At 29.8% G+C, this 27,927-nt stretch overlaps 1 protein-coding gene across 2 annotated transcripts; it reads left to right on the top strand.

Annotated features, from left to right (window-relative positions):
- Positions 1-4: 4 nt before the first annotated feature.
- LOC130903612 (transcription initiation factor IIA subunit 1-like) lies at positions 5-26,939 on the top strand. 2 transcript variants are annotated; one of them, XM_057815936.1, is made up of 6 exons: positions 5-894; positions 15,102-15,270; positions 17,984-18,175; positions 20,151-20,423; positions 26,075-26,382; positions 26,653-26,939. In XM_057815936.1, exons 1-6 carry the CDS (start codon positions 865-867, stop codon positions 26,758-26,760), a joined length of 1,080 nt encoding a protein of 359 aa, XP_057671919.1. In that variant the 5' UTR covers positions 5-864; the 3' UTR covers positions 26,761-26,939. The 2 variants fall into 2 exon arrangements, with proteins under 2 accessions (XP_057671919.1, XP_057671844.1); XM_057815861.1 differs by having other exon boundaries at positions 8-894; positions 20,151-20,582.
- Positions 26,940-27,927: the final 988 nt, after the last annotated feature.

Below are 27,927 nucleotides of genomic sequence, written 5' to 3'. Positions count from 1 at the left end.
ATTATGGTAACAAGTTCGTTTATATCGGTATATTTCACATATTTACAAACCTACTATTTAAGACAAACACTACATCCAAAGCCACATTTTTTAGATGTCACATAAAGCATTGGTCATTTTGCAAATATTAAGAACCTTGTGTAAAATGAATGAAAATCATCCATTTACTTTTCAACACATCCCCCCCCCCCATAAAGAGTTTTTATAAAGCATTGGTCATTTTGCACATATTAAGCATCTTGTGTAAAATAAATAAAAATCATCCATTTACTTTTCACACATCCCCTTTGTCGCAACAGAAATTTTTAATTATACATGTATATTAATTTGGACTTATTTACGGTTTTCTGTACGAACCTTCTGTACTCTCGACAACATTAGTTTATACAACATTAGTATAATTTTACTGCAACCATTTATGTTGTTATCAAATATCATTACATTGAAACGATTTGAATACGTAAACAAAAATTGAATAGCCTTAATCAAAAAAGTTAGTATCTCCATAACAATCACTGAAAATATAGGCATTTATCTTATCGCTGTAGTATAATTTGGCGGTAAACAAACCGCACTTTAGCCAACAGAGCAAACAACGAAAATTAAAATCAGTTAATTAATTCCGAGGTATAACCATAATTCAAAACGAGGTAGAGTTTTGTTGTGTACCTGTGGAACGTCATCATCATGCCAGTCAACTTCGCGTAACTAGTCAGTACAGTTGAACAAGTTGGTGAATCGCGAGTTCATATCGTCGTATTATAATGGAAAGTTAGGTAGAGAAAGTTTAAAAATATTGTTTTTGTTCAAATTACGACCGCTGAAATTAGTTTAAATAACGCACTACGAATAACTGTGTTTGAAATGTCCAGTTCGATATGTAAAACATCAGTGGTAAGTGTACAACTTTTTGAATTTGAAAGTCTAAATTAATAAGTACACGATATAAAAATTCCCAGAAAAGATATTGGAGTTTTTATTAATATATCTAGAGCTCTTGCGACAATAGAAGAATTGTCATTATTTTAGTGCAATATAGTAGTTGTTTTAAATGACCTTCGACAAACGTACTGTTTTCTATGAAGTACATTTCGCAACAGAGTCGTTAAATTGAATAGATACCTATAAATTCACATTTTTTTAACAAATCCCCATTTATCTAATCTTTACGGATTTCAAGCGTAAGATAAAAGATAATGTTGTAGAACTTGTATTCTATTGTCATTATATTGAAATAAGTACTTACTCTTTACCTAATGTATAATTTCTACCGTTGTGTGAATTGGTGTCACTGCTTAAGTCATTAAATCAAGTTAATTTTTATATTGACGCACATGTGATAACATATTTTATTTCAAAAAAATATAAATAAACATTATCAACAACTTCATTTGATAGAAAAAAAGTATGTCATGATGCTTTGCTGATTATAAAAACATTTCTATTCATTAAGAATAATAGCTCTGTATTTTTTAATTGTATTGTATTTAATTTAAAAGCAGAAATCAATTCACCTAAAAGAAGCATATCTCAAAATATCACCAATTAATGACCGATATCTTATAACAAATTATTTTCAAAGTAAACATGTACCATCATTTACATTGAGAATTAAAGACTAACCAGAAACAACATTTATTCTGTTATTATTTTTTTACATTTTTTTTATCCTGTTATTATATCAGAAGAAGAAGCACCCTTTAATTTTAATTGTGTATAGTACGTTCAATTTTATAACATAGAATTATAAATTGTAATTTATAAATGTAAATGAAAATTATATTAAATTATTAAGTCTTTTCAATCACCAGCTTTATTTTGATATTCGTGTGGTGATCTACTGATTGCTATAATAATGCAAGTTGTCAGTGTTAAATTATGTTCTTATAAAGACCAAAATTAGTTCTAAATTTGTATATATGAAGTAGATATCCCAATTGAACAAAAATCGATAGATTGCATCATATCTGACCAAAAAATGTTTTTGGAGTTTAAAAAAAGTACCGTTTGTAAAGAGTGCTTATTTATTTAATAATTCTAATAACTTAAGTCTTCTGCTTAAAAAGCCATCCCTTCACTTGAGGTTGTTGTAATGTACAAAATATTTATTACCAATATGCACTCAAAATGATAAAGTGTAACAAATGCAAAAATGTTAAAGTAATTTTTCTTGCTATAAATGCTATTTTTTATAAGACACGTTACATTACCTTAGGAGTTTTCTTATTAGCATACTTATAATCAAATCAAATATAATTATAATTCCGTCATCGTAACATAATATAATTCATTGTTTTGAAGACGTCTTCGGGAGGACTGCCAAGATACATTAGATGGTACGGATTATTGGATTATGGTTATTGATAAACATACTTTTTATGTTTGATGAAATTGAACGGAAAATATATTTTAAATTTCATATCAGCTAAAGGTGCTAGATGAATTACCCAATTTGATTTTCTCCCTTTCTGGTTTCAGTTTCAGTTAGGATTTTACTAGTTTTCTCTATAATTCAATATTTGTTTATTATTTTGACTTTCCTCATTATTTTTACATTCCTATTTTCATCTAACTGCAATTCCTTTAACCTTTAATTTATTATGAACAAATTTCCATTTAATTAATCTTCCTTTGTAGATTGTGGGATGCTCTTAAATCCTTGAGATCGTTGTGTATTATTTGATTTGAAATAAAATATTTAGCAAAGTAAAGCTTGGAGGAATTTTGTATTCGAAAGTTTGGAATGGCCACTCAATTCCGGATTGCTTTTAATAATGAGTGATATATCAGTTTATTTTTCTGTGATTATCAGTAAGAGTTCATTTGTTTCATCACTATTTGTTTCTTCTTCGATTACTGGTTCATGTTATTGCCGCATCAGATATATTTTTTATTGAAACTATCAGCTACAGCTGCACTGTTTACATTACCACCACACCAACTCTCACAATTACACTATCTGACGAACGTTCCGCTAACCAAGTTATCATCTTCAGAGACTGAAGGTAAACGACGTCAGACAGTGTAATTGTGAGTGTTAGTGTAATGTTAGTGCAAACAGTATGTTCAGTATGAATATCACCAACGGTTCCAAAAATTCCAACGTACTACAATTGTAGTAAACGTAATATATGTATATATGTCCCTTCAAAAACATTATTGAAATGTATTCAGATGAATTACATTTACATTTTCACTAGTCACTATTGGACCTTCGATATAGCTGCCACGTTAGCGAACATGGTGATAATAGTATGTTGTTAGTTGGATTTTCAGGTGTACAAATAGTACCTCGAGACACTTCAGATTTTATTTGTAATAATCGGGCATCATTATTGACTGTGTGCAAGCAATCGCTTTTAATCATATAAAGTTTGGACTGTAAATCTTAAAAGGTATATTCACAGTACACAGCATTATTCTTTTTTGTTTTTTTTGTTCAAATTAGACATACTCCTCTCCTAGTTTGATCCTTAATCTGTAAATCCATATTTTAATATACGAAAAATATTTCATACTCCCTTAACGATTCACTTCGTTGTTTGGAACCGTACTGCAACTATAATAATACTGCAATATGGTCTGACAGTATTGCCAATAGTTTTCAATAACTTTTTCTCAATATTCTACACTAAAAACTCATTTGACCATATTCTAAAGTCAATGTCGTATTAATTAACCTTGTAGGTATATACACTACTACATAAATGGTGTACATTTTTGCAAAAAAATGAATAGAAAATTAGAAAAAAAAAGCAAATGTGATTTCATAGACCTATGAAACTATTTTGTTGATTTTATGACTTTACAAATTGATCAAGAGTTGCATTTTCCTACTCATATAAAAAGAATTTCAATTATTCACACTTAAATACAAACGAAGTTTTGAATACCTCGATAGATTGATATAAATATATTCAGTATTATCTCTCAGGAGATTGCTAACATAGCTAAAAGTAATAATTTTTTGATAATGTATGAACCATATTTATAGTAGATTGTGATAATAATACAAAAGTGTTTTAACATGTTTACAGAGTTGCGCGAAAGTCCGGAAGAAAATAAAATCTTATAACCGAAAAAATTAGTGCTATTGGCGTGTAAATTAACGTAGTAGAAGTTAAAAATGTTCTAATTCCTTACTTGGCTTCGCTTTTAAGCGAAAGTAAAACTTTATATCGGTAGGCACCATTCAATTCTGTGTGAATTGTTATAAAAAATGTTATTGATTTGCCTTGTTAAAACTAATAATTAAACATTTATATCCATTGCAATTGCTTGTTTATTCGATGTAGTACAAATGTTGGGCGTTAGGTTGATTAGAAACCACTTGACTGCTTTTTCTACAAACTAGTTCACAAACTTTTCTCAGCAAGACAACGAACATCGCGCTGTCGGTTTCACTAAGAAGCATTAATGTTTTGGGATATAATGTGGAAGAGACTGACCATTTCTACCACAGTCTACAGACCCTGGCGCACGTTAATACAATTTAACTAACTTAAAACGTGTAGATATCGACCATTCATTTTGTTGATGTCTATACATTACAGAAGTTTCATATTTTCTCGGGGTAGTCAAACACGATAATAAAATTTTTTGCAAATATTAACAAAGGCTTATCACATTACTAAAAAGTGTGAAAAATTATTTTTTCTAGATGTAACATTTCTAATACCACTGAGTATATTAATTATATACCCCTGCCGAAGTAATTCATGATTTCCACGAAAATCACTACACAAATTTGAAAACACTCTCACATGAAATGGGATGTTCTTTATATTTGAATTTGTGAAATGTGTTTCACATGTACAAAAACTGATGTACACAACAGATACTAATGTAAGTTGAATACATTGATATATTCAGCGAATAGTTGTTTTAGTTTGTTTTTTATCATTGATACTAAGAATTTGAGAGCTCAGATAGCTATATTGTAAACATAGATTCACTATAATAGAAGTTACAATAATATGGTTAAATTTAGTGAAACTAATACAATACTAAATTGGTATAGCGATGGATAATTAAAGCATTTTATGGAATTATTTATTGGTATTAAAAGCTAAAACATAAAGAAATGATGGGATTTATTATTGAGAATTAATTCATGAAGAGATAATGATTATTCTCCACGTGTTTCTGATTTTTGAATAATTTTTATGGAAATAACAAAGTGCAAAGAAGGTATCTATCTGAAGGAAGGATTATTAATTGGACGAAACATAATTCAAAAAAGGAGCAACACTACTTTTAAATCGAATTTTTCCTAGAGTCGTTTTCCAAAGTAACAAGTGACAATTGGTAAAATTCTGTAAACCAACTATTAAAATAAGAACAAAAGATGTGGAATTTTGCTATGTAACTACATTATTATCAGTAGTATTTGTAAGTAAAACATTTAAGATATGTTGCTAAAATCGCATAAATATACAAACGTGTATTGTTTGTTGGAAAGTTTTATAAATTAATGAAGATTGAAAAAAATCACTGATCGGTACTTTCATCATCAATTCTTCTCAATAAATTTGATAAGAGATATAACAGAGTGGACTCAAAAACTATACTCGAAAATATGTTACCATGAAGTTTATTTGGACAGACAATATACATTTTTCGCTTGTTTGTATTTATAATGAGATCCTTCAACTGCGAATAAACAAAAGAGGGACTAGTTTGTTTGCGAAAAACTATCGTTAAAACATTAATCAATCAATTCATCAATCAGTCATCAATATGACTGTTGTATAAGATGGCTAATATGTTTTTCAGCTGTAAATAATCATCAGTAGAATATCTAAATTATTTGCAATAATACGTTAATAGCTCATTATTGTTAATGATCATTAACAAAATACTCAAATTAGCACGATTGCGCGTAGAATCGTATAACAATAAATTAGATTTGGAACAGTTGATTATCAGGCAAAGCCTAAAAGCTAAAGTAAGTCATTATTTCGTTTTTAATATTATTCTCCCAAAGACCTCCCAGCCTCGTGGAAACTATGTGGTGGCAGACAAATAATGTAAATTAAACAAATATAAAACGTGTACTTTCTGTTTGCAGGGCTCCCTCGAAACCGTTGGGCTCTAGGAATTTTTGTATTTTCATAATTAAGCCAATATTAAGTTGATGGGTTGAGTATCTACGTTTGACATGGTCTTTTAGATTGACTCACTAATAGATAAAGTAGACCACGATATAGTGAAATAATCATTTAGATTAAGTAACAAAGGAGTCGAAGCCAGCTGATATTTAGTTTATTGGGTTGACGGGAGGGAGGTAGAACATCGATTTTTATTAGTTTTCGATTCATTTATTCTCTGTGCTAAAATATTTCTTACATTCATCGGTACTACTGTTGATCTTTCCCAATCTTCAATGATACTATTATGAATCGAAATTCTATGTCTACTTCTATTAGGAATATTTTTTAGTTATGAGCTAAATTCCAATTATCTAATTTTTTTCTGTGTTGCACAATCATATTAAAGGTTTCTTATTTTTCATTAATATATTCTTGAAAAACTAAGTTTTACATTTCCCAGTATTCATTTCGTGGAAATTATTTTCCTTAAATCGCGAAATGGTCGGCTCCTAACGTATCAAATACTGTAGTTTGCCACAAATGTTTTCAAAATAATCACCACCTATGCACTTTTGTACCACAGCTTATAATCTTGAAATAAGTCATATTCTAGAATGCTCTCAAAAATTGATTAATTGCTTCACTCATCTCATCCTCTGTCGTGAAACGTAGAGCACCTAAATGTTTCTCCTGTACAGTGTGTAATATGTAATATTGACTGACTGAAAAACTGCACCCTTTGAACTTAATAATTGCTTTCGCTAAACCTGTACTACGAAAGAAAACGTTCTTGACAGACCTTGATAGACCTCTACTCTTTCGTTATTGTTATTGAATGTACGCAAATCCACGCAGAGCTCTCGTGGCAGGTAGGAATATGGTAAAATGGTATGTAGGTTTCATCATCTGTTACTGTTTTAGGAAAAACAAAATGTCCAACAATAGTAGATATTTCTAACGTTTTTCGAATGATTCTTAATCAGAGCGTCAATTCACTCTTGCGGATGCAACACTAAGAGTTACCTAACTCGCTTGATATGGGTATTATCATATTATATCGTCTCTTACATCAATTGACAAAATGTCTGCAAATTAATTTACTAAGCTTAGAATCTACTGGATTGCAGCTGAAACTTTTTCACTAGATCACCTTGAAATTAAAAATTATTAAAACTGAGGGTGCATAATCGCACATTTCTCGTCTCTTGAAAAATCGTCAGTGTCTAAAATTCATTGGCACTATTTATGCCAGTTGGTTTAAAACGTATACAACTGTCTTCTAGTTCACGAGCTTTGTATTTTCCACAATTTATGCATGAAGTGATGCTGCCACATTGTTTTGCTGCATCACCCAATTGGAGGCATTTACAACATTAAGTCACTTTATGTATGTATTAACATTACATAATACAGAATATAGATACTAGGGTGGTCGTTAAAAATAAATTTTATTGTGGCGCCCTCTAAAAAGCTTCTTTTCGAAGATAAAATACTGAGAATTTTTTTAATTCATAACTACACGTGCCTCTACACGATCAAGTTAATTAAACGTTAAACTAATGCTATGTTTTGTTTACAAAAGATGAAGGACAGGAGCAATTCCTCATTCACATCTTTAGATGATTATAGGGGAGAAGACATTAAAAATACGAAATAAAGTTACCTAATTTTAAAATGAAAATATTAAATCAACTGGGAATATTTTTGAACTTAGATTTTCATTTATTGTTATTTTGATGAAATATTGTTATTGTTATTTTTATATTTCGAAAAAAAAAATGTATTTTTCTTAAAAAACTCCCAAAAAAGATGATTATACCGAAAAATTAACTTCGATCGGGTAGAGGCACGTTTGAATTAAAAAAAAATTCCCAGTGTTTTTTTATCAAAAAGAAGCTTTTTAGGGAGCGTCGCAAGAATTTTGAACGACCCTTAAATGTGACAATTACAAACTGTCTTGATCCTATCCTAAATGGTTTCATTATTACGTGTTATTTCTTTTTAATTCTATTAATGTCTGAAACAGTTATACAAGGAACATTGAATAGATTAGGGTTAGTTTGATGTTTATTAGCAAAAATCATGTTATATTTTGTATATTAAGTTTGAAACACGCTTATATTAGCTTGATATGTGTTAAGTCGATTTTTAAGCACTTCAATTTCGCAAACTTTTGGACGAATATTAAGGGCGGATAGCAATAATTTCATTATTCCATGATCTTGATCAGGTTTGACAGAATTAGCGATTTTTCTTTGTTCAATTTGTGGTAGCCAAAATATTTTGTTAGCACTTCAATTAAGGGTCAAGAGTTATCATTTTAATGTAAAAAAGTGCAGGGTGAAAGATAATTTTATAATAACTCTGTTATCAACAATATATTTACGCTGGACACCCAGCAACTCACTCAAAATAATATTTTTTATCAATCACTCTACCCCTAAATGAAGTGTAAAAAAGTATTTTCCTAAATTTTAGTTTGGTTTGCTACTACAACGATTTTTTTTTAATTTTTAAACTATCATTTATTTATATAAGATATGACCTACTACCATGGGAAATAGTTTGCCAATTTTTTATTCATTGAGCCTTTCCATTAAAACATAAACAATATTCCAATGTAAATTTGTTTTTGTATATTAGATACCTTACTTCTATCACTATTTACCTTTCCTTATAATTGTTGTTGTCTTCGGCAGGTCTACTTTTTCTATGCTCTTATTTACGTTATTATTATTTGTTTTCTCTTGATTATTTCTGTGATTGAATGTTATTTTTACTGCTATAAAATGAAAAAACCCTACAACTTTTTTTTAATATTTATCACACCGGTTTATATTCGACAAACCGAGCTAGCGTTTATATTGTACCGATTATTCAATTATACTGGACAATTGGATTACAAATTAAAAAAAAAGTTATATCATAACAATGGCATTTTGTTAATGTTGGCTGTGTCAGTAGAAGTAGTTCTACATTTGTTATTAGCGTCAGTAAACGTAAGACATTTATGGTGATATATATTTTGTTTATTTATTACTGCATTGAAAAATTCTGTGTTATCAAAATAATATTCAAAATATTGTTACAATATCTCTTGTATTTAGGAATAATCGGTCAAGGGTCAAGATATTTGGTATATATAAAATTTAATGCATTTTTTTTGTAATTATATACATATATATAGCTATAAATGATAAAAAAGATCCAAATAATTGAAGCTCTATTTTGTAACTTCTAATAAAATTACAAATAAATTAATTTATATTAAATTAATATATATTTGAGATGTAGGGACCAAAGAAAAATTAATTTTTCTTATTAGAACAAAGTTCTAAGTGAATTTTATTCTTATTTTGATATTCATGATGAAGATGATCTATAAATCAATATAAATAAGCAAATTGTCAGTGTTGATATCATATTTTGATAAAGACTTAAAGAAAAGTCGAAACGTCAAAATTGATTTTTCTTTTAAAAATCAAAAAAAAACTAATTTTAAAACAGAAGAGACCTAAAATCAAGAACATTTAGATGCATTAATATATAAAAAGGTCTAAGGAATAAGAAATTGGAGAAATTTATATATATATATATATATATATATATATATATATATATATATATATATATATATATATATATATATAATTATAAACAACATTAGTTATCTGAGCTATTTTTGCTGACCTAACTATGTAATAATTTAAATATTATTGAATATAAGAATCTGTTCTTTGTTCTGCATATTTATTATTTAACTAGAGTAAAATGTTAACTTAATATTTTTCATACAAGATCTCCGATTTATTTAACAAAAAGCGTGAATTTCGTTATAGAAGCTCATGTAAATTTTTCTATTTAACATTTTACAGCTGGAAAAAATAATGCAATAATCTTATATTTATTATTGAATTATTTATATTGTCAACTAATTTATAAACATTTATTAATCATCATACAAACCAATAGACTTTTGTTGAGTTTGTATATTCTATGCTTTTCCTTATCCGGTTTCTGTCATTTTCTTCATCAGCATCCGAATTATTTTGCTTTTATTACAGGTATAGTCGTGTTGATAAGTGGAATTGTAGCAAGAGAAGCTATAAGGATAAAAATATAAAATACTTCAATCGATTACTGAATTGCCAATGATTGGAATAACCAAATAACGAAACTTCCAAAAATTCATCAGTATAAGAATTAGAATTTTACTTCTTTTAATTCCACACTTTTTTTTTGAATTTTATATCGGTCATTAATTTCCGTCAAATTATTTGTTCTTTCTCTTTCTAGTCTTGTGGTAGGTCCAAAAAAAAAATAAAAATACAAAAATAATGAGTATTTGTCAAGAAGTACCGAACTTAACCCCATATCTTCACATCAGTGTTATTCTTTATCATCCAATGCTGCTAAGGTTCGGTGAATGCGCAGGGACATTGATCTATATTTTCAAAACTTAAATTTTTTATTGGTTTGAGCTCTTGGAGTATATTCGTAGTGCACAACACAATTAACATTGTCCCCGCTTTATTCCAACTTTGACATGTATTTATTGTTCGTAGTTTTATTTTTCACAATAACAAAATGCAACGAACAAAAAGACACTATAAACAACACACCAACGCGTTAGTAAAGACTTATTGGTCATGCCTCTGCTCCACAAAGGTCGAGAGAAACGGTTTGACGCTGATATACGAAGGAATCTAGTATATTTGCATAAATTGATGTGTATTCTAGGATTATCGTTATATGAAATACAGAAAGAGAAATAACATAACAATGAGAAATAAGATATCCTTATTTTATATATTATTGTCATTGTAACAAACCAAACAATGAAATTAATGGATATGGTTTCTCCATGCATGTTTAAGTATTTCTTTAATTACGTACCAGTGAAATTTGTAGAAGTTTTGTGATTACATAAAGGGATTACTGTGCATGAACACCACACAACGAATAACGTCACATCTGCAACTTATGGATAATAGGTACATATTAATGGATTAATAGTACTTTCTTTTGGAACAACTATCACGGACATTTTGTCTCGAAAACTAAAACTTGAAACTTAACTTAAAAAACTTAAAACTAAAGTTTTAAGAGCAAATATAGAAAGCATTCCCTTAAATGAAAGTTTATTAAATATTTGATATTTCCTACTTGGATCCTTACAACTGCATGAATCCTAAGCTTTACTGATTATTAAATGAAAATACGAGCATGGAATACAGTTCTTCTATTTAAAATTGTAATAATTTGAAAGCATCATCAAGTGAACAGCATAAATATCCGTCTATTATAAATTATTACTATATTATTACATTTAAGTATTTATGTTTTTTAAAATTGAAAAAATTTGTCCATAAGAGAGTAAGTTTATTTTTAGGCAGTTGAATAATTGGACAACGTTATGCGAAAAAAGATCAAACGCAATTATTGGCAAAATGAGTAACTAACATCTTCCTCATAATATTTTATTTAAAACAAGTAAATAGGAAAACGTAGAGAGAAAGTCACCTGACTACAGAGGTGCTCTGTTTAAATAGGGTACCAGACGTGAACATAGCCTTTTTTTATTTTTTTTTTTTCATTTTTTTTTCACGCAAACGAAAGTTCAAAGTAAAAACCATGAACAAAATCAAAATTTATTTACAATAAATAAATGGAGTCATAAACCTTTCACTTTCAACGGATATTCATAAGCAAACATCACAAAATTCAGACTCATCTGAAGTAAAACCATCAAAATTATATAATGGATTAGACAGAGGGTAAAACCACGTACTCATTTTCCTTTTTATTAATATGTTCAAAATAATCTTTCTAAATCTCTCATCGGTTTCTTGTCATATTTTTTTACATTTTCTATGACCCCTTCACTCAGTTTTTGTTGGACCTTTCGCACTTACCTTATTTTTAAACATAATGCAATTACTTCACCTTTTCACTGCAATACGATCACTGACTGTCTTGGAATATTAGATAAAAGCTATGCTCTGAACCATAATTTACTTCATCATGAGTAGCAAACCATGCTTCGTCAAGAAAAATGATAGTCTGACTATGACCAAATTCTAAGATTTCTAAATATTCCACTTCTTAAGATAATCAAATAGTATATCAGTTAACAAATTCATATTACTCTGCGTAATTTTCTTTTCCTAGGGGTCGAAAAAAAGCATTTTCACCAAAACACAACATAATAAAACATGATATTTTCTTCTGCATACAGATATTACGCAACACAAACCAAGGTCTGTGGCTTTAGAAGTTTTCAATAATAATCATGCTTATTACCCTCTAGGCTTGAAAAGCCCTTCATCTAATACTCTGCATTTAACCATACTCTCCGCCAAATAATTATTTTGACATACGTTAATTCCAGTCCAGTCCACGAGTTTGAATGTAAATAATGTTATAAACATTATTTTTTGTTACATTACTTGGCATTTGCGCTCGTGTTAGCGAAATGAGTTATTCATTGCTCCTTATACAAAAAGCTTGTAAATGGAAGAACTATATTGTACTATTTTAGAATGGCTGTAAAGTTATTACCGACTCTATCAATAACAATCAAAAAATAGTTGAAGTTCATAATTTATATCATTCCCAATCGAAAGTAATTATTATCTATGCGCAATATTTGTTTAAACTTTCAATATAATGAGCGCTAAATCTATCAGTGTTGCTACATGTCTAAGGTTATTTCTGCCGCTCAGTAATTTTTAAATGAATGAATTTTTCTAGAGTGACGTCATTTTTTATCTGTTATTTATTCCGTGAATACCATTATATCACACCTAAGATTGTTCAAATTATCATGTTTTGCTTTGTATACGTTATTTTTTAGGTCACCATAAAAAGAAATCTAGAAGTGAAAAACCTGGAGATTATGTTCAATTGTTTCTCTTCTTCCGATCCACCTCATTCAGGTAATTCCGACTACAATGCCAAAATGTGTTAAAGTGTCCAGCTAGAACCAAATTTTTATAATAATACAGTTGCTATTGTAGGTTAGGGTAATTCAAAACGCGAATTAAAAATTTTCCTAATTTATTTAAATGGTCGCCTCCTTTTCCATGCTGTTATGAAAAAAATTTGTCGTGAGTTTCATTAAACACTCCGCATACCTGAATCGAACCTTTAACAAGATATTTAGCTTCTAAGGGTCCGATGAGAGATTTTCGATTACATCATCGAAGGTCTGAAAAACTTTTGGATGACCTCCACAATTGTTAATAGAGATGACCTCCACAATTGTTAATAGAGACAACTGTTTTGATATATTTTATAACGCAAAGACATGTATGTTATCAATACATAAAAAAAGTTATTTCTCCATATTTCTATTTTTTATGAGAATTATACTTTTCATCTGGAAATTAGTATCACACCAATATCTAGAATTTTTGCCATTATCAATCAGGTTTGATGGAATTGTAGTTTTAACAAAAACAACTGCTATTTGTTTTACGTTCTCAAAATTCTAATGTATTTTGTCAAATGATTACTTGTATTTTTAATATAAGTTTGTAAAACATCTTAAAATATAAAATTATTAATTGAAGCATTTTTTCGGCCGACTTTTGACTAGACCTGTTGCTCTAAAGCAAATTTTCCAAGGGCTTCAATTTCAAAAACTTTTATAATCTATTCCTCTTGTGATTTCCACCATCAACATCGTAATACTTTATCAACGAACCTTCATTATTTTGGTAAACATAATAAAAATAATAGTAATGGGTATTTTATACATACATAAGTTTTTTAAGAATACTGAACAAAATTACAATTAATTTGTCATTATCATAATTAATACCAACCATAACTTACCGAGCCACACAAAACTAATTAAAATTTTTTTTATGTGTTTCGATAATTAACGGAAATGGAAACTTGAGTGGCCTTTTATGGTTGACATTCTAACTATGGACATCGACTAAATCCACTATCCATTAATTTTGAGGTCTCTAATGAACTACCTGTTTGCTCTATATTTGCTCATGTGAATATCATGTTTTGGTGCAGTAGGTGGTTAGGTAGACCTACAGTAGACTGGTAGTTAATTACCGATTTTTACGATAATGTTCTTTTGTATGTAGTAGCTAAAAGATACATTCTTATTATTAATACATTGTTTTATCTTCGTAGTTTCATTGCTGATTTTAACAATATATCCCTAGTATATAATAAGTTACTTGAAAAGTATTTTCCAGTTTTCATAATAGATGGTGTTTATGGTAGTATATCGAGAACCATTAGTTCGATTTCAGTACTACACTTTCCTCTATTGATCAAATTACAAAAGAAAATTCAAAACAGGCACCCGGAGTTGGTCAATAGAACGGCTATTGTATCTCACCACGGCAATGCCAGTTAGCATACGTCTTTGATGGCTAGTCAAAAATTGTCTGAATTTCGTTGGGTAGTTCTATTGCACACAATGTATAATATAATAGCTTGGATGTTGCGCCGCCTGAAGCTAAAAAACTTTTTTGTTCGAATAAAATTTTACATTAAAGGTGAAGAAAATAATAATGGCACTGTGCGATACGGTGTTGCCGATCTTCAAGTAAGATAACTTCTAGAGAGACAAGTTTTGTGTTTGTATAATTTACCCGAAAATATGTTTTAAATCGGATTTCAATTAATAAAAAGTCAAATAGCTTTGAAGATATAAAAAAAAGACCGTTAACGAAGAGAGCTTTAGTCACCTCCGATCTTATCCCGTTTTCCACGACTTCAGAGAGCTCTCTTCAACTTCGTTAACCACTAGCAGTATTTTTTGTAGAAGGTGGTTAGTGTATGAAATCAATTTTTCAGTATTTTTGTCGTATTTTTCATTCATTTCGATGTATTAATATTTATTACTGATTATTTATATTAAACGCGTTAGGAAAAATAATAATTGATCCAGAAAACAAAAACTAAACTGTTGCATTCTTCAGGTTGACAACTTTCTGATGTGAAATTATGGAAAATATAAATTATTTTCTGTTTCAGTACAAAGCATATCAAGATGTTATTGGTGATGTTATTTCGAACGTAAGAGAACACTTCATTGAAGATGGAGTTGATGAAACAGTATTACAGGAGCTTAAGAATATTTGGGAGGCGAAATTGGCAGCTACGAAAGCAGTGGCTGAGAAAAGAGAAGTCGATAAACTTCTGAGTATGTATATTTATTTAAAAAAATATATATTTTTAATTTAAATCCGAATAAATAACGTGTATTAACTAAAAGTGAGAATTGGATTGTTAACTAGAGTCAATTTTATCTTTTCTTGATATTTTAGTGTTGATACAAAATATTCCAGTTTTAATAACTGAAAGTGATAAGACTACATTTATTATTAATTTTGGAAGTACCAACGAAGAATACAATTGATAATAATAAAATCACGATTGAAGTAACACATATATAAATTAAATACACTTACATTTATTTATTTAAATGGTAATAAAAACGTCAAATAAAAATTATATCAAAATCAGTATTTTTATAATTATAGACAATTTGAGAGAATTTTTACCATTATTTAATTAAGTATATATGCATTTGAATCAGTTGACCAAACTTTAAAATTTAATACAAAAGCCCAAAAACTATATCATTAAAAATATACTTGATTTCTTTCTTCAACCAATTAGCTACATTTAAAAGCTGAAGAAAAATAAAAACCGCTATGTAGCACTTATTAAAAATTTCAAATTATGCTGCTTCTAGATGAACAATTGGAACGTAAAGTATATTCTGCCCTAGAGATTTTAGGAAATAACTATTACAGGTATATGCAATGATGAGACGGTACGTTGAGAATGAGCTAAACTTTATTTTTTCAAATTTACATTAGTCCATTTCCTAAAAAAGTAGATTCGTATATCCTCTTCAATAGGACGGTGCTGCTCACAGTTTGATATTGTTGTCAGAGAATATTTCCATAAAATCCTTACGAGACAGACTTAATTAAATTCTTTGGGGGCATCTGAAAAACAAAGGTTCGTCAAAGTAGACCCGCTAATATTGAATATGTTAAAAAAAATTAGAGATAAATCAAATATCACATCAGCTGAGCTATTCGGAATTCTGTGAATGGGTCCTAGACGCCTGCCAAGAACAGGGTGGAGGACATGTTGTAGTCAACATCTGTAACGTGAATTTACTTGTCAGTAGCACTAAAAAAGTAGTGATGGCTTGGTTATATCCCATTTTCGTGCGTTATTAAATGACTGTATACATGACGTGCCTTCTGAAAAAAAGTTGGATAATGTTGCAACTATGTAAATAAAAAAAATCCATTGTTTTGTCCACAAATACGTCTAACGTGATATTAATTCAAATATTTAAGGTTTTCTTTAAGTATATGATTGAAGAAAAATAATTTTATTTCGCGCAACTCTGTATACAATACGAGTCTGTCGTTTGGAATAAATTCATTATTTCAATACAATTCTTTTAATGCGCGGATCCTTCGTACAATGTACACTGTACCAATTATTTTTGAAATGGCAGAACAGTCATTTTGTTTACTATTTCTATAAGACATGTGTAGTTGTGCATAACTGCCAAATATAAAATTTTAACTCCTTACCAATCACTACAGAATTGAAATCGGAAAACATGTATAAATTATCATCTTATGAAAAACCAGCAATCTATATATTAAACAAAAAAACTATTATTGCCGTCGCTGTTCCAAAATTATGCCGTTCAATGATATTTCAATTTAGGAAGAAGGCAAAACTCAAGGGGAATTATGTGACGTGGAAAGGGAGGTTGAGCAGCAACAGGAATGTTTTTGCAGTGTTTCATCTTCGATCCACACTCGTCCTTCTGAAAATGACTTGAACCACTGACAGACCTGGATGGTTTACAAAGCGCTCTCTACGTATGTATGCAAAACTTTTGTCAAATTTCAGCATGCCTACGTATTATTAAGTATTGCACTGTGTTTAAGTATTGCCGAATCTAACGTTACATTGCAAGTCCCAAATTCAAATAAAATTATCGATTTTGGGCGGCTTAGAATCCATGCTGGCCGGGGGAAGTTCATATTGAACGCCTGGAACAAGTGAATGTTTGGGAAGGGGCTTTAGGAAATCAAGTTAAAGAATCAGTATTCCTTGAGGAATCTTAAATGGGAAACAATAGTTGGATTCTTTCAAGATGAATTAGTGCCGTTATTGGCTAATTTGTTTCCGAATCTTATACCGAATAGTTTCAACAAGATGTAGGGCCTCCACATTTCATAAGACTTTTTATCGCGTTTAAGATATTTTTAAACAGTCATTGGATATATTATGAGCATTCGATTGACTGAAATAATTAAAATCAATTATTTGATTTTTTCGTAACTTTATTACTTTTTATTATATTATAATTGTTGCCAAAGTTATGTACAACTTCACACATCACACAAATATAGCCATCAAAATGGCAGTGCTGCGATTTACAAACGCAACCATAACGTCATATCTCTGAATTTGGATATTTTTTATCTTATATATTACTATTATATGTGGAAAATAGTGATTGAAAATACTAATTTATTGTTAATATGTATTCATTAAAATTAACAAATTCTGCAAGAATAGAATAATCTGCCGAATTCAAAGAATGAATGGTGTTTGAAGAATGTGAGTTTTATACAAGTGTCAATATACTTAATGCTAAGAAAATCTACTATTCATAGGAAAGGTTCTGAACGAAAAATATATAGGATATTCAGGAATTATAATATTACACAATTGCGATTACATTCTCATACTGCTTCTGACGAAAAAAAATAGTGAATGACAATTATTTCTAATAAATAATCCTTCTAAAAATTGGATGGTTTCATCCACTGACTTTACTCTACTTTTTCATCATACATTTTTTATAGCACCGAGTAACAAACCAAAGCCAGACTATATTAATCCAAATTATCTCAAACCACTACCACCGGCTATACATCAATTACACCTACAACAACAACAGCACCAGCAACAACAACATCAGCAACAACAACAACGACAATTAATAAATAATAAACAAATAGTTGGCCAAGTAGCACCAAACAATCATATGCCGCAAGGTAAGTTAGTGCACGGTTAGAAAAACATTATCATTAGAATGAATTTAGAAAAAAATCCGTTTTTGTTAGGTTATCTGTTTAATATTGAAATTCCTGTCATCGACAACATTAAAAAAAAATTCAAACGAAACGTTTCCATAACATCGAATACTATGAATTCAAAGATCACTACAAAATATTTACTTTTTTTATTTTTTCTGGAAGTTAGTTTTTTTCAAATAAGTTTCATCTTCTTAACCATTTCATTGCATTTTTACATTGCAATATCAATAAAAACTTGAGAATTCGCTACAAACCAAGGCACTTTTGAACATATTTGTAGTACTCCTATATGGACAGTTGGTATGGAAAAAATGTCCCAACGGTACGGCTCCGACAATATTTATTTTCTCTCTTGTTCGAGACACTTTATCCACACTGTACATGCTTGAGAATGCACAGAATTGAGCTGGAACCTCGGAGGATAGAGAAATCGTTGCCATTCTGTTTTCCTTAGTCGAAACAGCTTCCACTTATAGAAACTTGTCCCTATAGAAGTATTACATATATGACATCAAGGTCAAACAATTTAAAAATCTAATTTTTACCATTATTCATTTTTTAATTTTATAAATGTGATCTAGGTTTATAGGTTTTAAATTTGTTTTACCATAACAGTTTTCCATTTACTTGCCCTTCCTCCATATTCTCATGTTTCTTCTCATCTAAATCGCTTATTTGTCTTTGTGTCTACTCTTACATTATATTCCTTTTCTAAATATAGCTGTTCCTATTTTATAATTCTTTTAATTATTCATTTGTTTAATGCAGCCCTGACATTGTTACCGTTATTTTCCACCTTTTTATTATATAAAAATACTTCATTACATTTTTAAAGATATTTAACATATTGATATATTTTATATATTTATTTTAGAAGGGACAAAAACTGTATTAGTGATATTTATTAAATTTTTTCTTATTTTTCCTTTGTGATTATTCGAATTGTGATAATATTAGATTTTGTTTATTATAAAATGAAGAATAGGGTTTCAATTTCCAATTATAAATTATGCATCTAGCGAAAAAGCAACTTAAACGTTCAGTGTTCAGTACGAGACATTAATCCTGTTCCTTAATTTGTATGGGTCAGCTAGTAGTGGATCGTAGGATCCATAAACTCTTAGTCATATTGTACTATTTCTTTTATGAACACAAAACTAATGATACTATCACTAGCTGCATCATAACCGACCTAATATGTACGATGCGTAGTAACAGATTTTGTCTTTGAAAACTGCAGACCACACATAATCTAGGAAATTTTCTCAGTGAGCCTGTTATACCTACATATATAATATATCCGTATATATATATATATATATATATATATATATATATATATATATATCTAGTGGTCATGTTTGCTACTAGCGGAATCATTTTGTGTGCATGCTTTGTAAGCTTAATGTGATTGAAATTTTGAAGTATTAAAAACATATTTTTCATTTTGAAAACTACGGTGATTCTAAATTGCGACCAATGAATTTAAATATTCTGCCTTGAGCCTGTTCAGTTTGCCTTTCCGCAGATATTAACTACTTACTGTTAAATTTTTTCAATCAGATAATATGTTATGACCTTTAATTGTTTCCATTAATCACAAAGCTATAAAATATTTTTAATGTGGTTTCCAGATTCTTTGTGTAATAATCACTTTGACGTCAGCGTACAGCAAAATAGCGTTCTTAACACCGTCATCCAACTTAATTATTCCATTTGACCAAAAATCTTTAAATACCAATGCGCATATTATTTCATTGATAATAAAAACAAATGATTTCATATGTTCATCACTTTGGACCGACTCACTTTACACCAATTCAATTTTTAAAAGTAGACATAGGGCGTATCATAATTTAGAAAAATGTATTTTCATATTTTCATTCTTTTATGATTGTTGAATATATCATTAGGTAATTATATACTGTTTCAGGTTCTCTTGGCCACGGTCCTGCAGAATGGCGACGAGTTCCAATTCAAATTAATATTCCGTCGCCCCTTGGATCAGCCGAAGGTCACAGAATTCTCTCTATAGATGTGCCGGAAGTTTTCTTACAAGGCCATCATCTTAAATCAATCCTAACTGGACAAGCTATTAGTACAACAATGGGATTACCGTTGCCAACAGCATGTGCTTTCCTTCAAGATCATGTCAACGCTGCATTCATTAAACACCAACAAAATTATTTCAGCTCTTTGAATAACGGTAACCCACACATGTTGAATCACATGCATGACCGCTTACTTGAAAGTAGACTCAGAGGTATACCTCAAGGTGACGGTCCAGCAGACTACTCTTATGCGTCTCTAACTAACTCTTCAATTAACACCCTTTCAACTAATAATAATAATATTAGACATAAGGGTAAGTAATGTAAATATTTGATATATAAAACATTTTCCGCATCTTACTATTTAACATAAATGTGCGGCATCTAAAATACGTAGATTTTCTGGAAATTATTGTTTTCCTCTTGGTAGCTCAATTCCATAAACATATATTGAATGATTATGAATGTTATCCATATGTTCATAATTCAAAAAACTATAGTTTTCTTTAAAGTTAGAGACGTTAATCACATTATTTAGACATTGCTGAAATAAGTAGAAAACGAGTTTTTCATCTGATAAAATGGACATAGCATCAAATATAACAGAAGAGCATAGACATGATGCAAATATTATGTCCTTCTTTCTCTTATACTAGGCCTTACTCCTGCCCTTAACTGATCTCTTCCTCCAGTTCTGTGGCCGTATTCCAGATTTTTCTCATTGATTTTAAATCCCTTGCAGTTCGAGCTCATTTTTGTTACGTAATGATTCGACTCCCAATTTATCTGTCTTCCTCTCGTACAATATCCTGAATGATACAATGGTTTCTCACCTCTTGTTCCAAAATATTGTAGTTATTGATATCAATATTCATATTTCTGTATATTGTGTATTTCATTATCTATAACTTTTGACTAAAATTTTTCATTTTCTAATCTTTAATACATTTAAAGACATTTTTCAAAAATGAAATATGGATTTCTTTAATAACAGTTACTTCTATGCTTATTTTGAAATAGAATAAAAATGAATAAAGGAAATTTCAATCACATATTCATCTGAAAAGTCCGTTCTACACAAATATTTTAATTGAATTGTATACAATTGAAATGAAATGGAGATTTTATTAAACTTTCATAGTAAGACGAACATAAGTGTTGAATTTGTTCTTTGTTATCTAACGGTCATTATTATCATTATTATCGTCGTTTGGTATATTAGTTTCCAATAGTTCAAAAGTGGTATACTCATCGAGACCACTCTAATATAATGGACAATTAAGAAACTTACCTATTATATTAGCCCAATCTGAAGAGCATTGAAATCCCGATTTCCTACATACCAACTGTGATTCACAACCATTCTTGCAGTTGCAAGATATTGAATTGAACAATTCACCTGGAACTAGATGTAATATTTCCGGTTCAATAAAATCATACCGCGGAATCCAACCTCATTCTTGGGGTAAATAACGACGATCAATAATCCTGTTCTCCTATTTTCAAACAATAATAAGATTTCTCCATTTTCATGTTATATTTTCACTGGACACTTTTCTTCTTAAATACCTGAGATTCTGGATTCAAATTTAGAAGATTCTTGTGTTTTTACAATATCAAGTTATTTCTAAAAACGTTTGGAAATTTATATTTGAGTTTTAGCATTTACTTTGCCAAATTTGAACAGCAATTGATATCTTCTCTTCTTGTTTCGGTTCTTTAATAGATGTTCTTATGATTATGCTGTAAATAGTCAAAATATTTGCACTCTCCGTCTACTCTCTCTCAAAAAAATCAGTATATAATGAATCTTTCAAAGAAAGGTTGTAGAGAAATGTTTACTGCACAATATTTATAACAGATGTAGATAGCGTTAAAGCTATAGGAGAAATATTTATTGAAATATGTCTCGCAGTGGGCCCAAATGAGTTCAATTGCATTAAAGTCGCAATAATAGGGTGGTATCCTTAAGACTTCATGACCATATTTTGGGAATAATTCATTAATGACATACATTTTCTTTCCGGGTCATTTAAACAATTTGTAATTTTTCAGGTGTTGAGAGGTTTTCATTAAAGTAGTAGGTTGGTTCTTTGCAAGTATACTATGATAAGGCGCATTATCCATTACTATTAACGATGGTTCTTCTAAATTAACTGGGATGCAATCTACTTTGTAAATATTTCACCGTTTATTTCCCTATGGTAACCTGACGACGACGATTTAGATGAAAATACTAAACTGGCATTTTTTACGAATCCTTTTGATGAACCAGCGTGAACAATAATAAGAACTATTTTGTTTCCTTCGTAATATATCCCTGACAAGACTTAAAACCTCTATGATCAAACTTATATTAAATTACTAGGTTTCTAAGAATTTCACACTATAAATAACTGAAACGTGAAAAATCACACTGTGCTGATGATACTACATACACTATAATGTGTGAACGGAACTTTTCTGAATTCCATTTAAAGTGTAAGCTGACTTTAATCTGAAGGTTAAGAATATGGGACGGTACTTTATTATTGTTTCACATGTTTATTTACTTTTACCATATGTCAAGCCCCTCAGGGTCATGAGGCTACTAAAAAGTGTCAACTCCTCTTTTTTATTAATTTACAAAATGATTTCTGAAATTGACCATAAATATTAATTGGCTATAGTGTATAAACATTTTATTTTTCTAAATTTTTCTTCGTGCACACTTCTATCAAGTATTCGACTGGTATTAGCTAAGCTTAGAAATTCCAGGATCGGCTTTGGAAAAATAAATTTAGGGATTAATATTGAAGATTGCACCCTGTATAATATGTTTTTTAAATGCAATAAGTGATGTTCAAATTAGATGAATAACTAACGAAAACCAAGCTGAACAAATTTCATAAAGTAGTATTTCAACTGAAATGAGTACCTGCAACATATGTGTGTATAAATTCAACTACATCTTTACTGTCACTTTTAGACACTATTTAATTGGGACATTATTTTATGTCAGATAATAATACATCAACTGTACCAAATAGCGAGCAAATCTAAAAAGTTTGGCGTTGACCGTTTGACGTTTCTTGATATTTTTTACGCATTCTCATTATTGTCCTTATCAACCATTATTTATGTGTACAAGAATACACATTTTTCTGTCTGTGTCTGCGCTACTTACTATTGTGTTAGCTTTGGTAGAGTTTTTGTTACTTTCGTTCAAAATGCCACATCAGTTTTCGACCACAGAATATGCCGACATAAGTTCTGTAAGGTAATGGTATGGAAAATATGTCCAGTTCAATCTATAGAGAAACTATCGCAAATAGGAGATCATCATCCTGTCCGACAGTCAAGCAGCCATCAAGCGATTAGAGCTTTACGCTCCAATATTATAAAATCCAAACTGAAATAGCTGATAAGCCCTCTAAAGCGGGGGCAGACGAGCATTTCATGGAACCTAAATGGTTCTGTGATATCAGCTACAGAACAATAGAAAATGCATTGTTAAAGAAGATAGATATGAGCAAAATCAATTATTGGGACAACTTACAGGGGCTGAGACAGGCAAAGACTCTTCTGGACATCTATAACCAGAGAAGATCTGGTGAATGTGTCAACCTTAGTAAGAACAATTTACGAATACTAACATGAGTCCTATCGGGGTACTGTCGCCTCAATAGATACCTGAAGACGCAGATAATGCGGCTTGCAAATTTTGTTGTACATTGGACGAAACATCTATCCACTTTTCTCGACATGTAAAACAGAACACTATACTAACAAGGTAATAGTAGAGCTGCTGCTAGAGAATATCACAGGAGATTTCCTGATCATCGAATTCTCAATCATTCAACATGTGTGTCAGTTTTTAATTATTTGCGAGGAAATGGCACTTTTTCTAGTGGAAAAAATAGCGATATATAGAAGGAGCGTTGGAAGATGACACACTTTTACTATGAACCCTAAAATAAAAACTAGACAGGTAAGTTGAGAAATGAATGTTACACCAACAATTGTTGCTCGTTATTGTTATTATTTACTGTTTTTTGTTGTTAAATGTTTGTCGTAATTGTAATTCGATACAGTTCAACACTATAGTTAAAAAACTCGAAATTTTTAACATTAACTTACATTAATAACTTTTGAATACGTCATTGCCGTTAATCTGCTTGATAAGATTTGATCCTTCACTTAAAATTGAATAGAAATGTGACAACTTTGTCACATGTGTCGGTTTCATTGGTTTTTTATGTAGTTTGAAAATCACTTATTGCATTTGAAAAATATTATACAGAGTGCAATATTCAATACAAATCCCTAAATTGATTTTACCAGAACCCGTAGAATGCTTGATAGTAGTGTATTGTAATATGAAAAATTTTTGAAAAATCAAATGTGCTTTGTAAACACTATAGCCAATTAAAAGTTTTACAAATCATGTCCACCCTGAGGGACTCTACATATGTTAGAAGTGTGTGAAGTTCTCCATGCTAAATTTAGTATAATTTTTCTTGAACAGATGAAAAAGGTTGAAAAAGTCCGCCGTTGTATCTTCTTAATTCAAAAATATTCAATAAAACTTATAACAAACTCTGTGTTGTTTTCCAGCCATTTCTGAAAATAACTGTTGGTTAATATACCGTTACAAGTTTAATCAGGCACTTGTTAGACGCGATTCTTGAAATATTCTCCGTATATTCACAAATTGTACAAAATTATAAACACCATACACCACTAATAAGTAGTAACATAACCATTGTAATATTTTCATCTTACAGCATTTTAGGTATTTAAAATGTCAACAGTTTACAATGTATTTATTATATTCATGCTTACCGAGGTAAAATCAAATAAAAAGTCAAATTAGTTTTTAAAAGAACTGATTTCAACTATATACACAGTAAACAAAGCTTGCGTTAAATTCAACTATTAATACTGTCAGTTTTTTATGTACCGTAAATTATAACGATTTACGATTACTACTGTCAATTTAAAGAAACTATTACGCTTTTGGTCTTGTAAAGAAGACAATAGATCTTATGTTGTTATGTGTGAATTATATTGATAGAAGAAGATAGTATATAGAAAATATGTGTTCAATAAATCGTGATGGAAGACCTCCGCCGTTTCTACTTGATCTTAAACAATTGTTTATGCTGCTGTTGAATCAATCCATTTTTAGTCAACAATTTTCTTACACCTTCAATGTTTTATAGGCAGCTGACAATCGGTCAGAGCAACCTTTGCCATTTAATTTCCTTTTCCTATTAAATCCTGCAAACCAATTAATAACTGTTGCTCGCGAAGAGAAAGACTAGCCAAAACATTCTCTTATTTTAAAGTCTTTTTTAAAATCATTATAAAGAATGACGCGAAAGCCACGTCAACAAGTTCTATTATTAACTACAAAATTTCACAAACTGGGATAGTGGTCTGATCAAGACTTTATCCCAGATATAAAGAAGTACGAAATTGTTTGAGAGTAAGTTGCAGTTGCGTTTTGCCGCTTGTAGGCTATTTTCTTTTGTCCCCTCTGCAATTGAATACCTTATTTCTTAATTATTCAAATTAAATTTCGAATCAACGAAATTTTAACTTTATATAGAGAAATAGAGAATTAACGTTTAATGTAAGAACCTTGTTTTTCTTAAGGCAAGGAGTTATTCAAAAACACAATTTTATTACCCTTTTAACATAGATATTGTACATATATAATAGGGTCTTGAGAATTTCCATACAACACTCTCAATTACTATATTTTCGTAATCTCATGCACAAATTTATATTTTGAAAATATTTATTTTTTGATCTTTTACAGGTAACGAATCAGATCCAGTACTAAATTCTTCATTTACAAACGATCTTGAAGATCAACTATTGCATAATAGGCTTAAAGGAATTCAACAGTGTGATGGACCTGCTGACTCGTCTGAAGACGATGACAAAAGTGACGAAGGATCTGAGGATATTGATGACGATAAAGAGGAAGATGAAGAGGAAATTGAAAATGACTTAGCTGGAGAAGCTGAAGAAGATCCTTTAAACTCTGGAGATGATGTTTCAGATGCTGACGGAACAGAGGAATCGTTTGAGACTGAAAATGTGATAGTTTGCCAGTATGACAAGGTACTAACGACCTCTAAATTTTAGCTTTTGGGTACTAAATAATTTATTGAACGCCATCTGTTTACAACTATTTAGTATTTAGAAGTCAATGAGAAAAACTATAAAATATATTAGAAGAGATTTACTAATCCCACAAACAGTATATCTTCTATATTTTGCTACTTAGTTTAGAAATTTTATAATGATAGATTAAATTTGAGTTGGATAATAAAATAAAAAATAAAGCTGTTATATGTTTAGGAACTTTGAAAAATGTTGCATTTTTTTTAGATTACACGAAGTAGAAATAGGTGGAAATTTCATCTGAAAGACGGTATTATGAATTTGAATGGTGAAGATTTTATATTCCAGAAAGCTAACGGAGATGCTGAATGGTAGATGTTTAAAAAGATACAAAGATAGAAATATTTTGATATATTTTGCGTTGAATTTATTCTATAATTATGTTGTTTATTATTTTTAATCAAAGTTGACTGTTAATAGTTTTAAGAATATTTTCCGCAATGTTGTCTATATGAGAAATGTTTTTGGGCATTATATATGTTTGTTCTTGAAAATTTTTGTTTTATTTATACCCAGTGAATATTGAGTAGAAGAGAAATACAGAAAATGGAAACAGTGGTACTAATTGGAGTAAGTCGTAAATAAATCTATGAATTGATTGTTTCTATAAGAATTCACAAATTTTAAAACCGCCCAAATCTTCATTAATTATTTCCCACACAGAATATATTAATGTTAGTACTTTCTTTGGTGTTGAATTTTGTCACATTCCCAATAAGAAAACGTTTATGTTTAATTTAATATATATATATATATATATATATATATATATATATATATATATATATATATATATATATTGGCATTATTTTGAAAAAAAATTATAATGGAGCCTTGGAAAATATGAGTACACAGAAAAAAAATTGCTACTGGAAAATTAAATCGATCTGTCATTTTATCAGGTTAATTAACCTATTTACAATTCTCTTATCATAATCGTTGAGTACAGCTACATCATCAATAAAAGACCTTTCCTTATTGTATCTCTCGATGTTAAGTGGAAAGTAATTTGAACGATGTACCAGGAAATGGAGACTTGCCATCTCATGTTGGATACAAAGGAGAGAATCAGCCGGGATGTACGTAGCGGTGGTTTTCGTAAATACATCAAATTCTAGACTATTACTAAATTATCTAAAAGTGTAAGTTTATTATTTCCCAGCGTGCTGATTTCGCAGACCTTGGAGTACCTTGAGGACTTACTGTAATCGAATAATTTGGGAGCTGACATAATGTAGGAATATTTACAATTAATGAAAATATATATGAAACAAAACTATTTCCAGTACAACAACAAATTCTACAAACAGAATGAAGGAACCAATATGGGCAATTGCAAGCATTTCAGTATTTTCCCAGGTTATGGAACAGATATATGGGTGTAGTTGAAGTTCGAGTCGTCATGAAAATAACCAAACTTGCTTTTTGATTTCAAAACAAAGCGTTTGTTATGAATCTATATTCTCATCTAGCTAGAACTAT

This window comes from Diorhabda carinulata, chromosome 1 (genome assembly GCF_026250575.1).
Source record: "Diorhabda carinulata isolate Delta chromosome 1, icDioCari1.1, whole genome shotgun sequence".
Lineage (NCBI taxonomy): Eukaryota > Metazoa > Arthropoda > Insecta > Coleoptera > Chrysomelidae > Diorhabda > Diorhabda carinulata.
The sequence above is the reverse complement of the archived record's forward strand: the minus strand, read 5'-3'. Positions and strand labels throughout refer to the sequence as shown.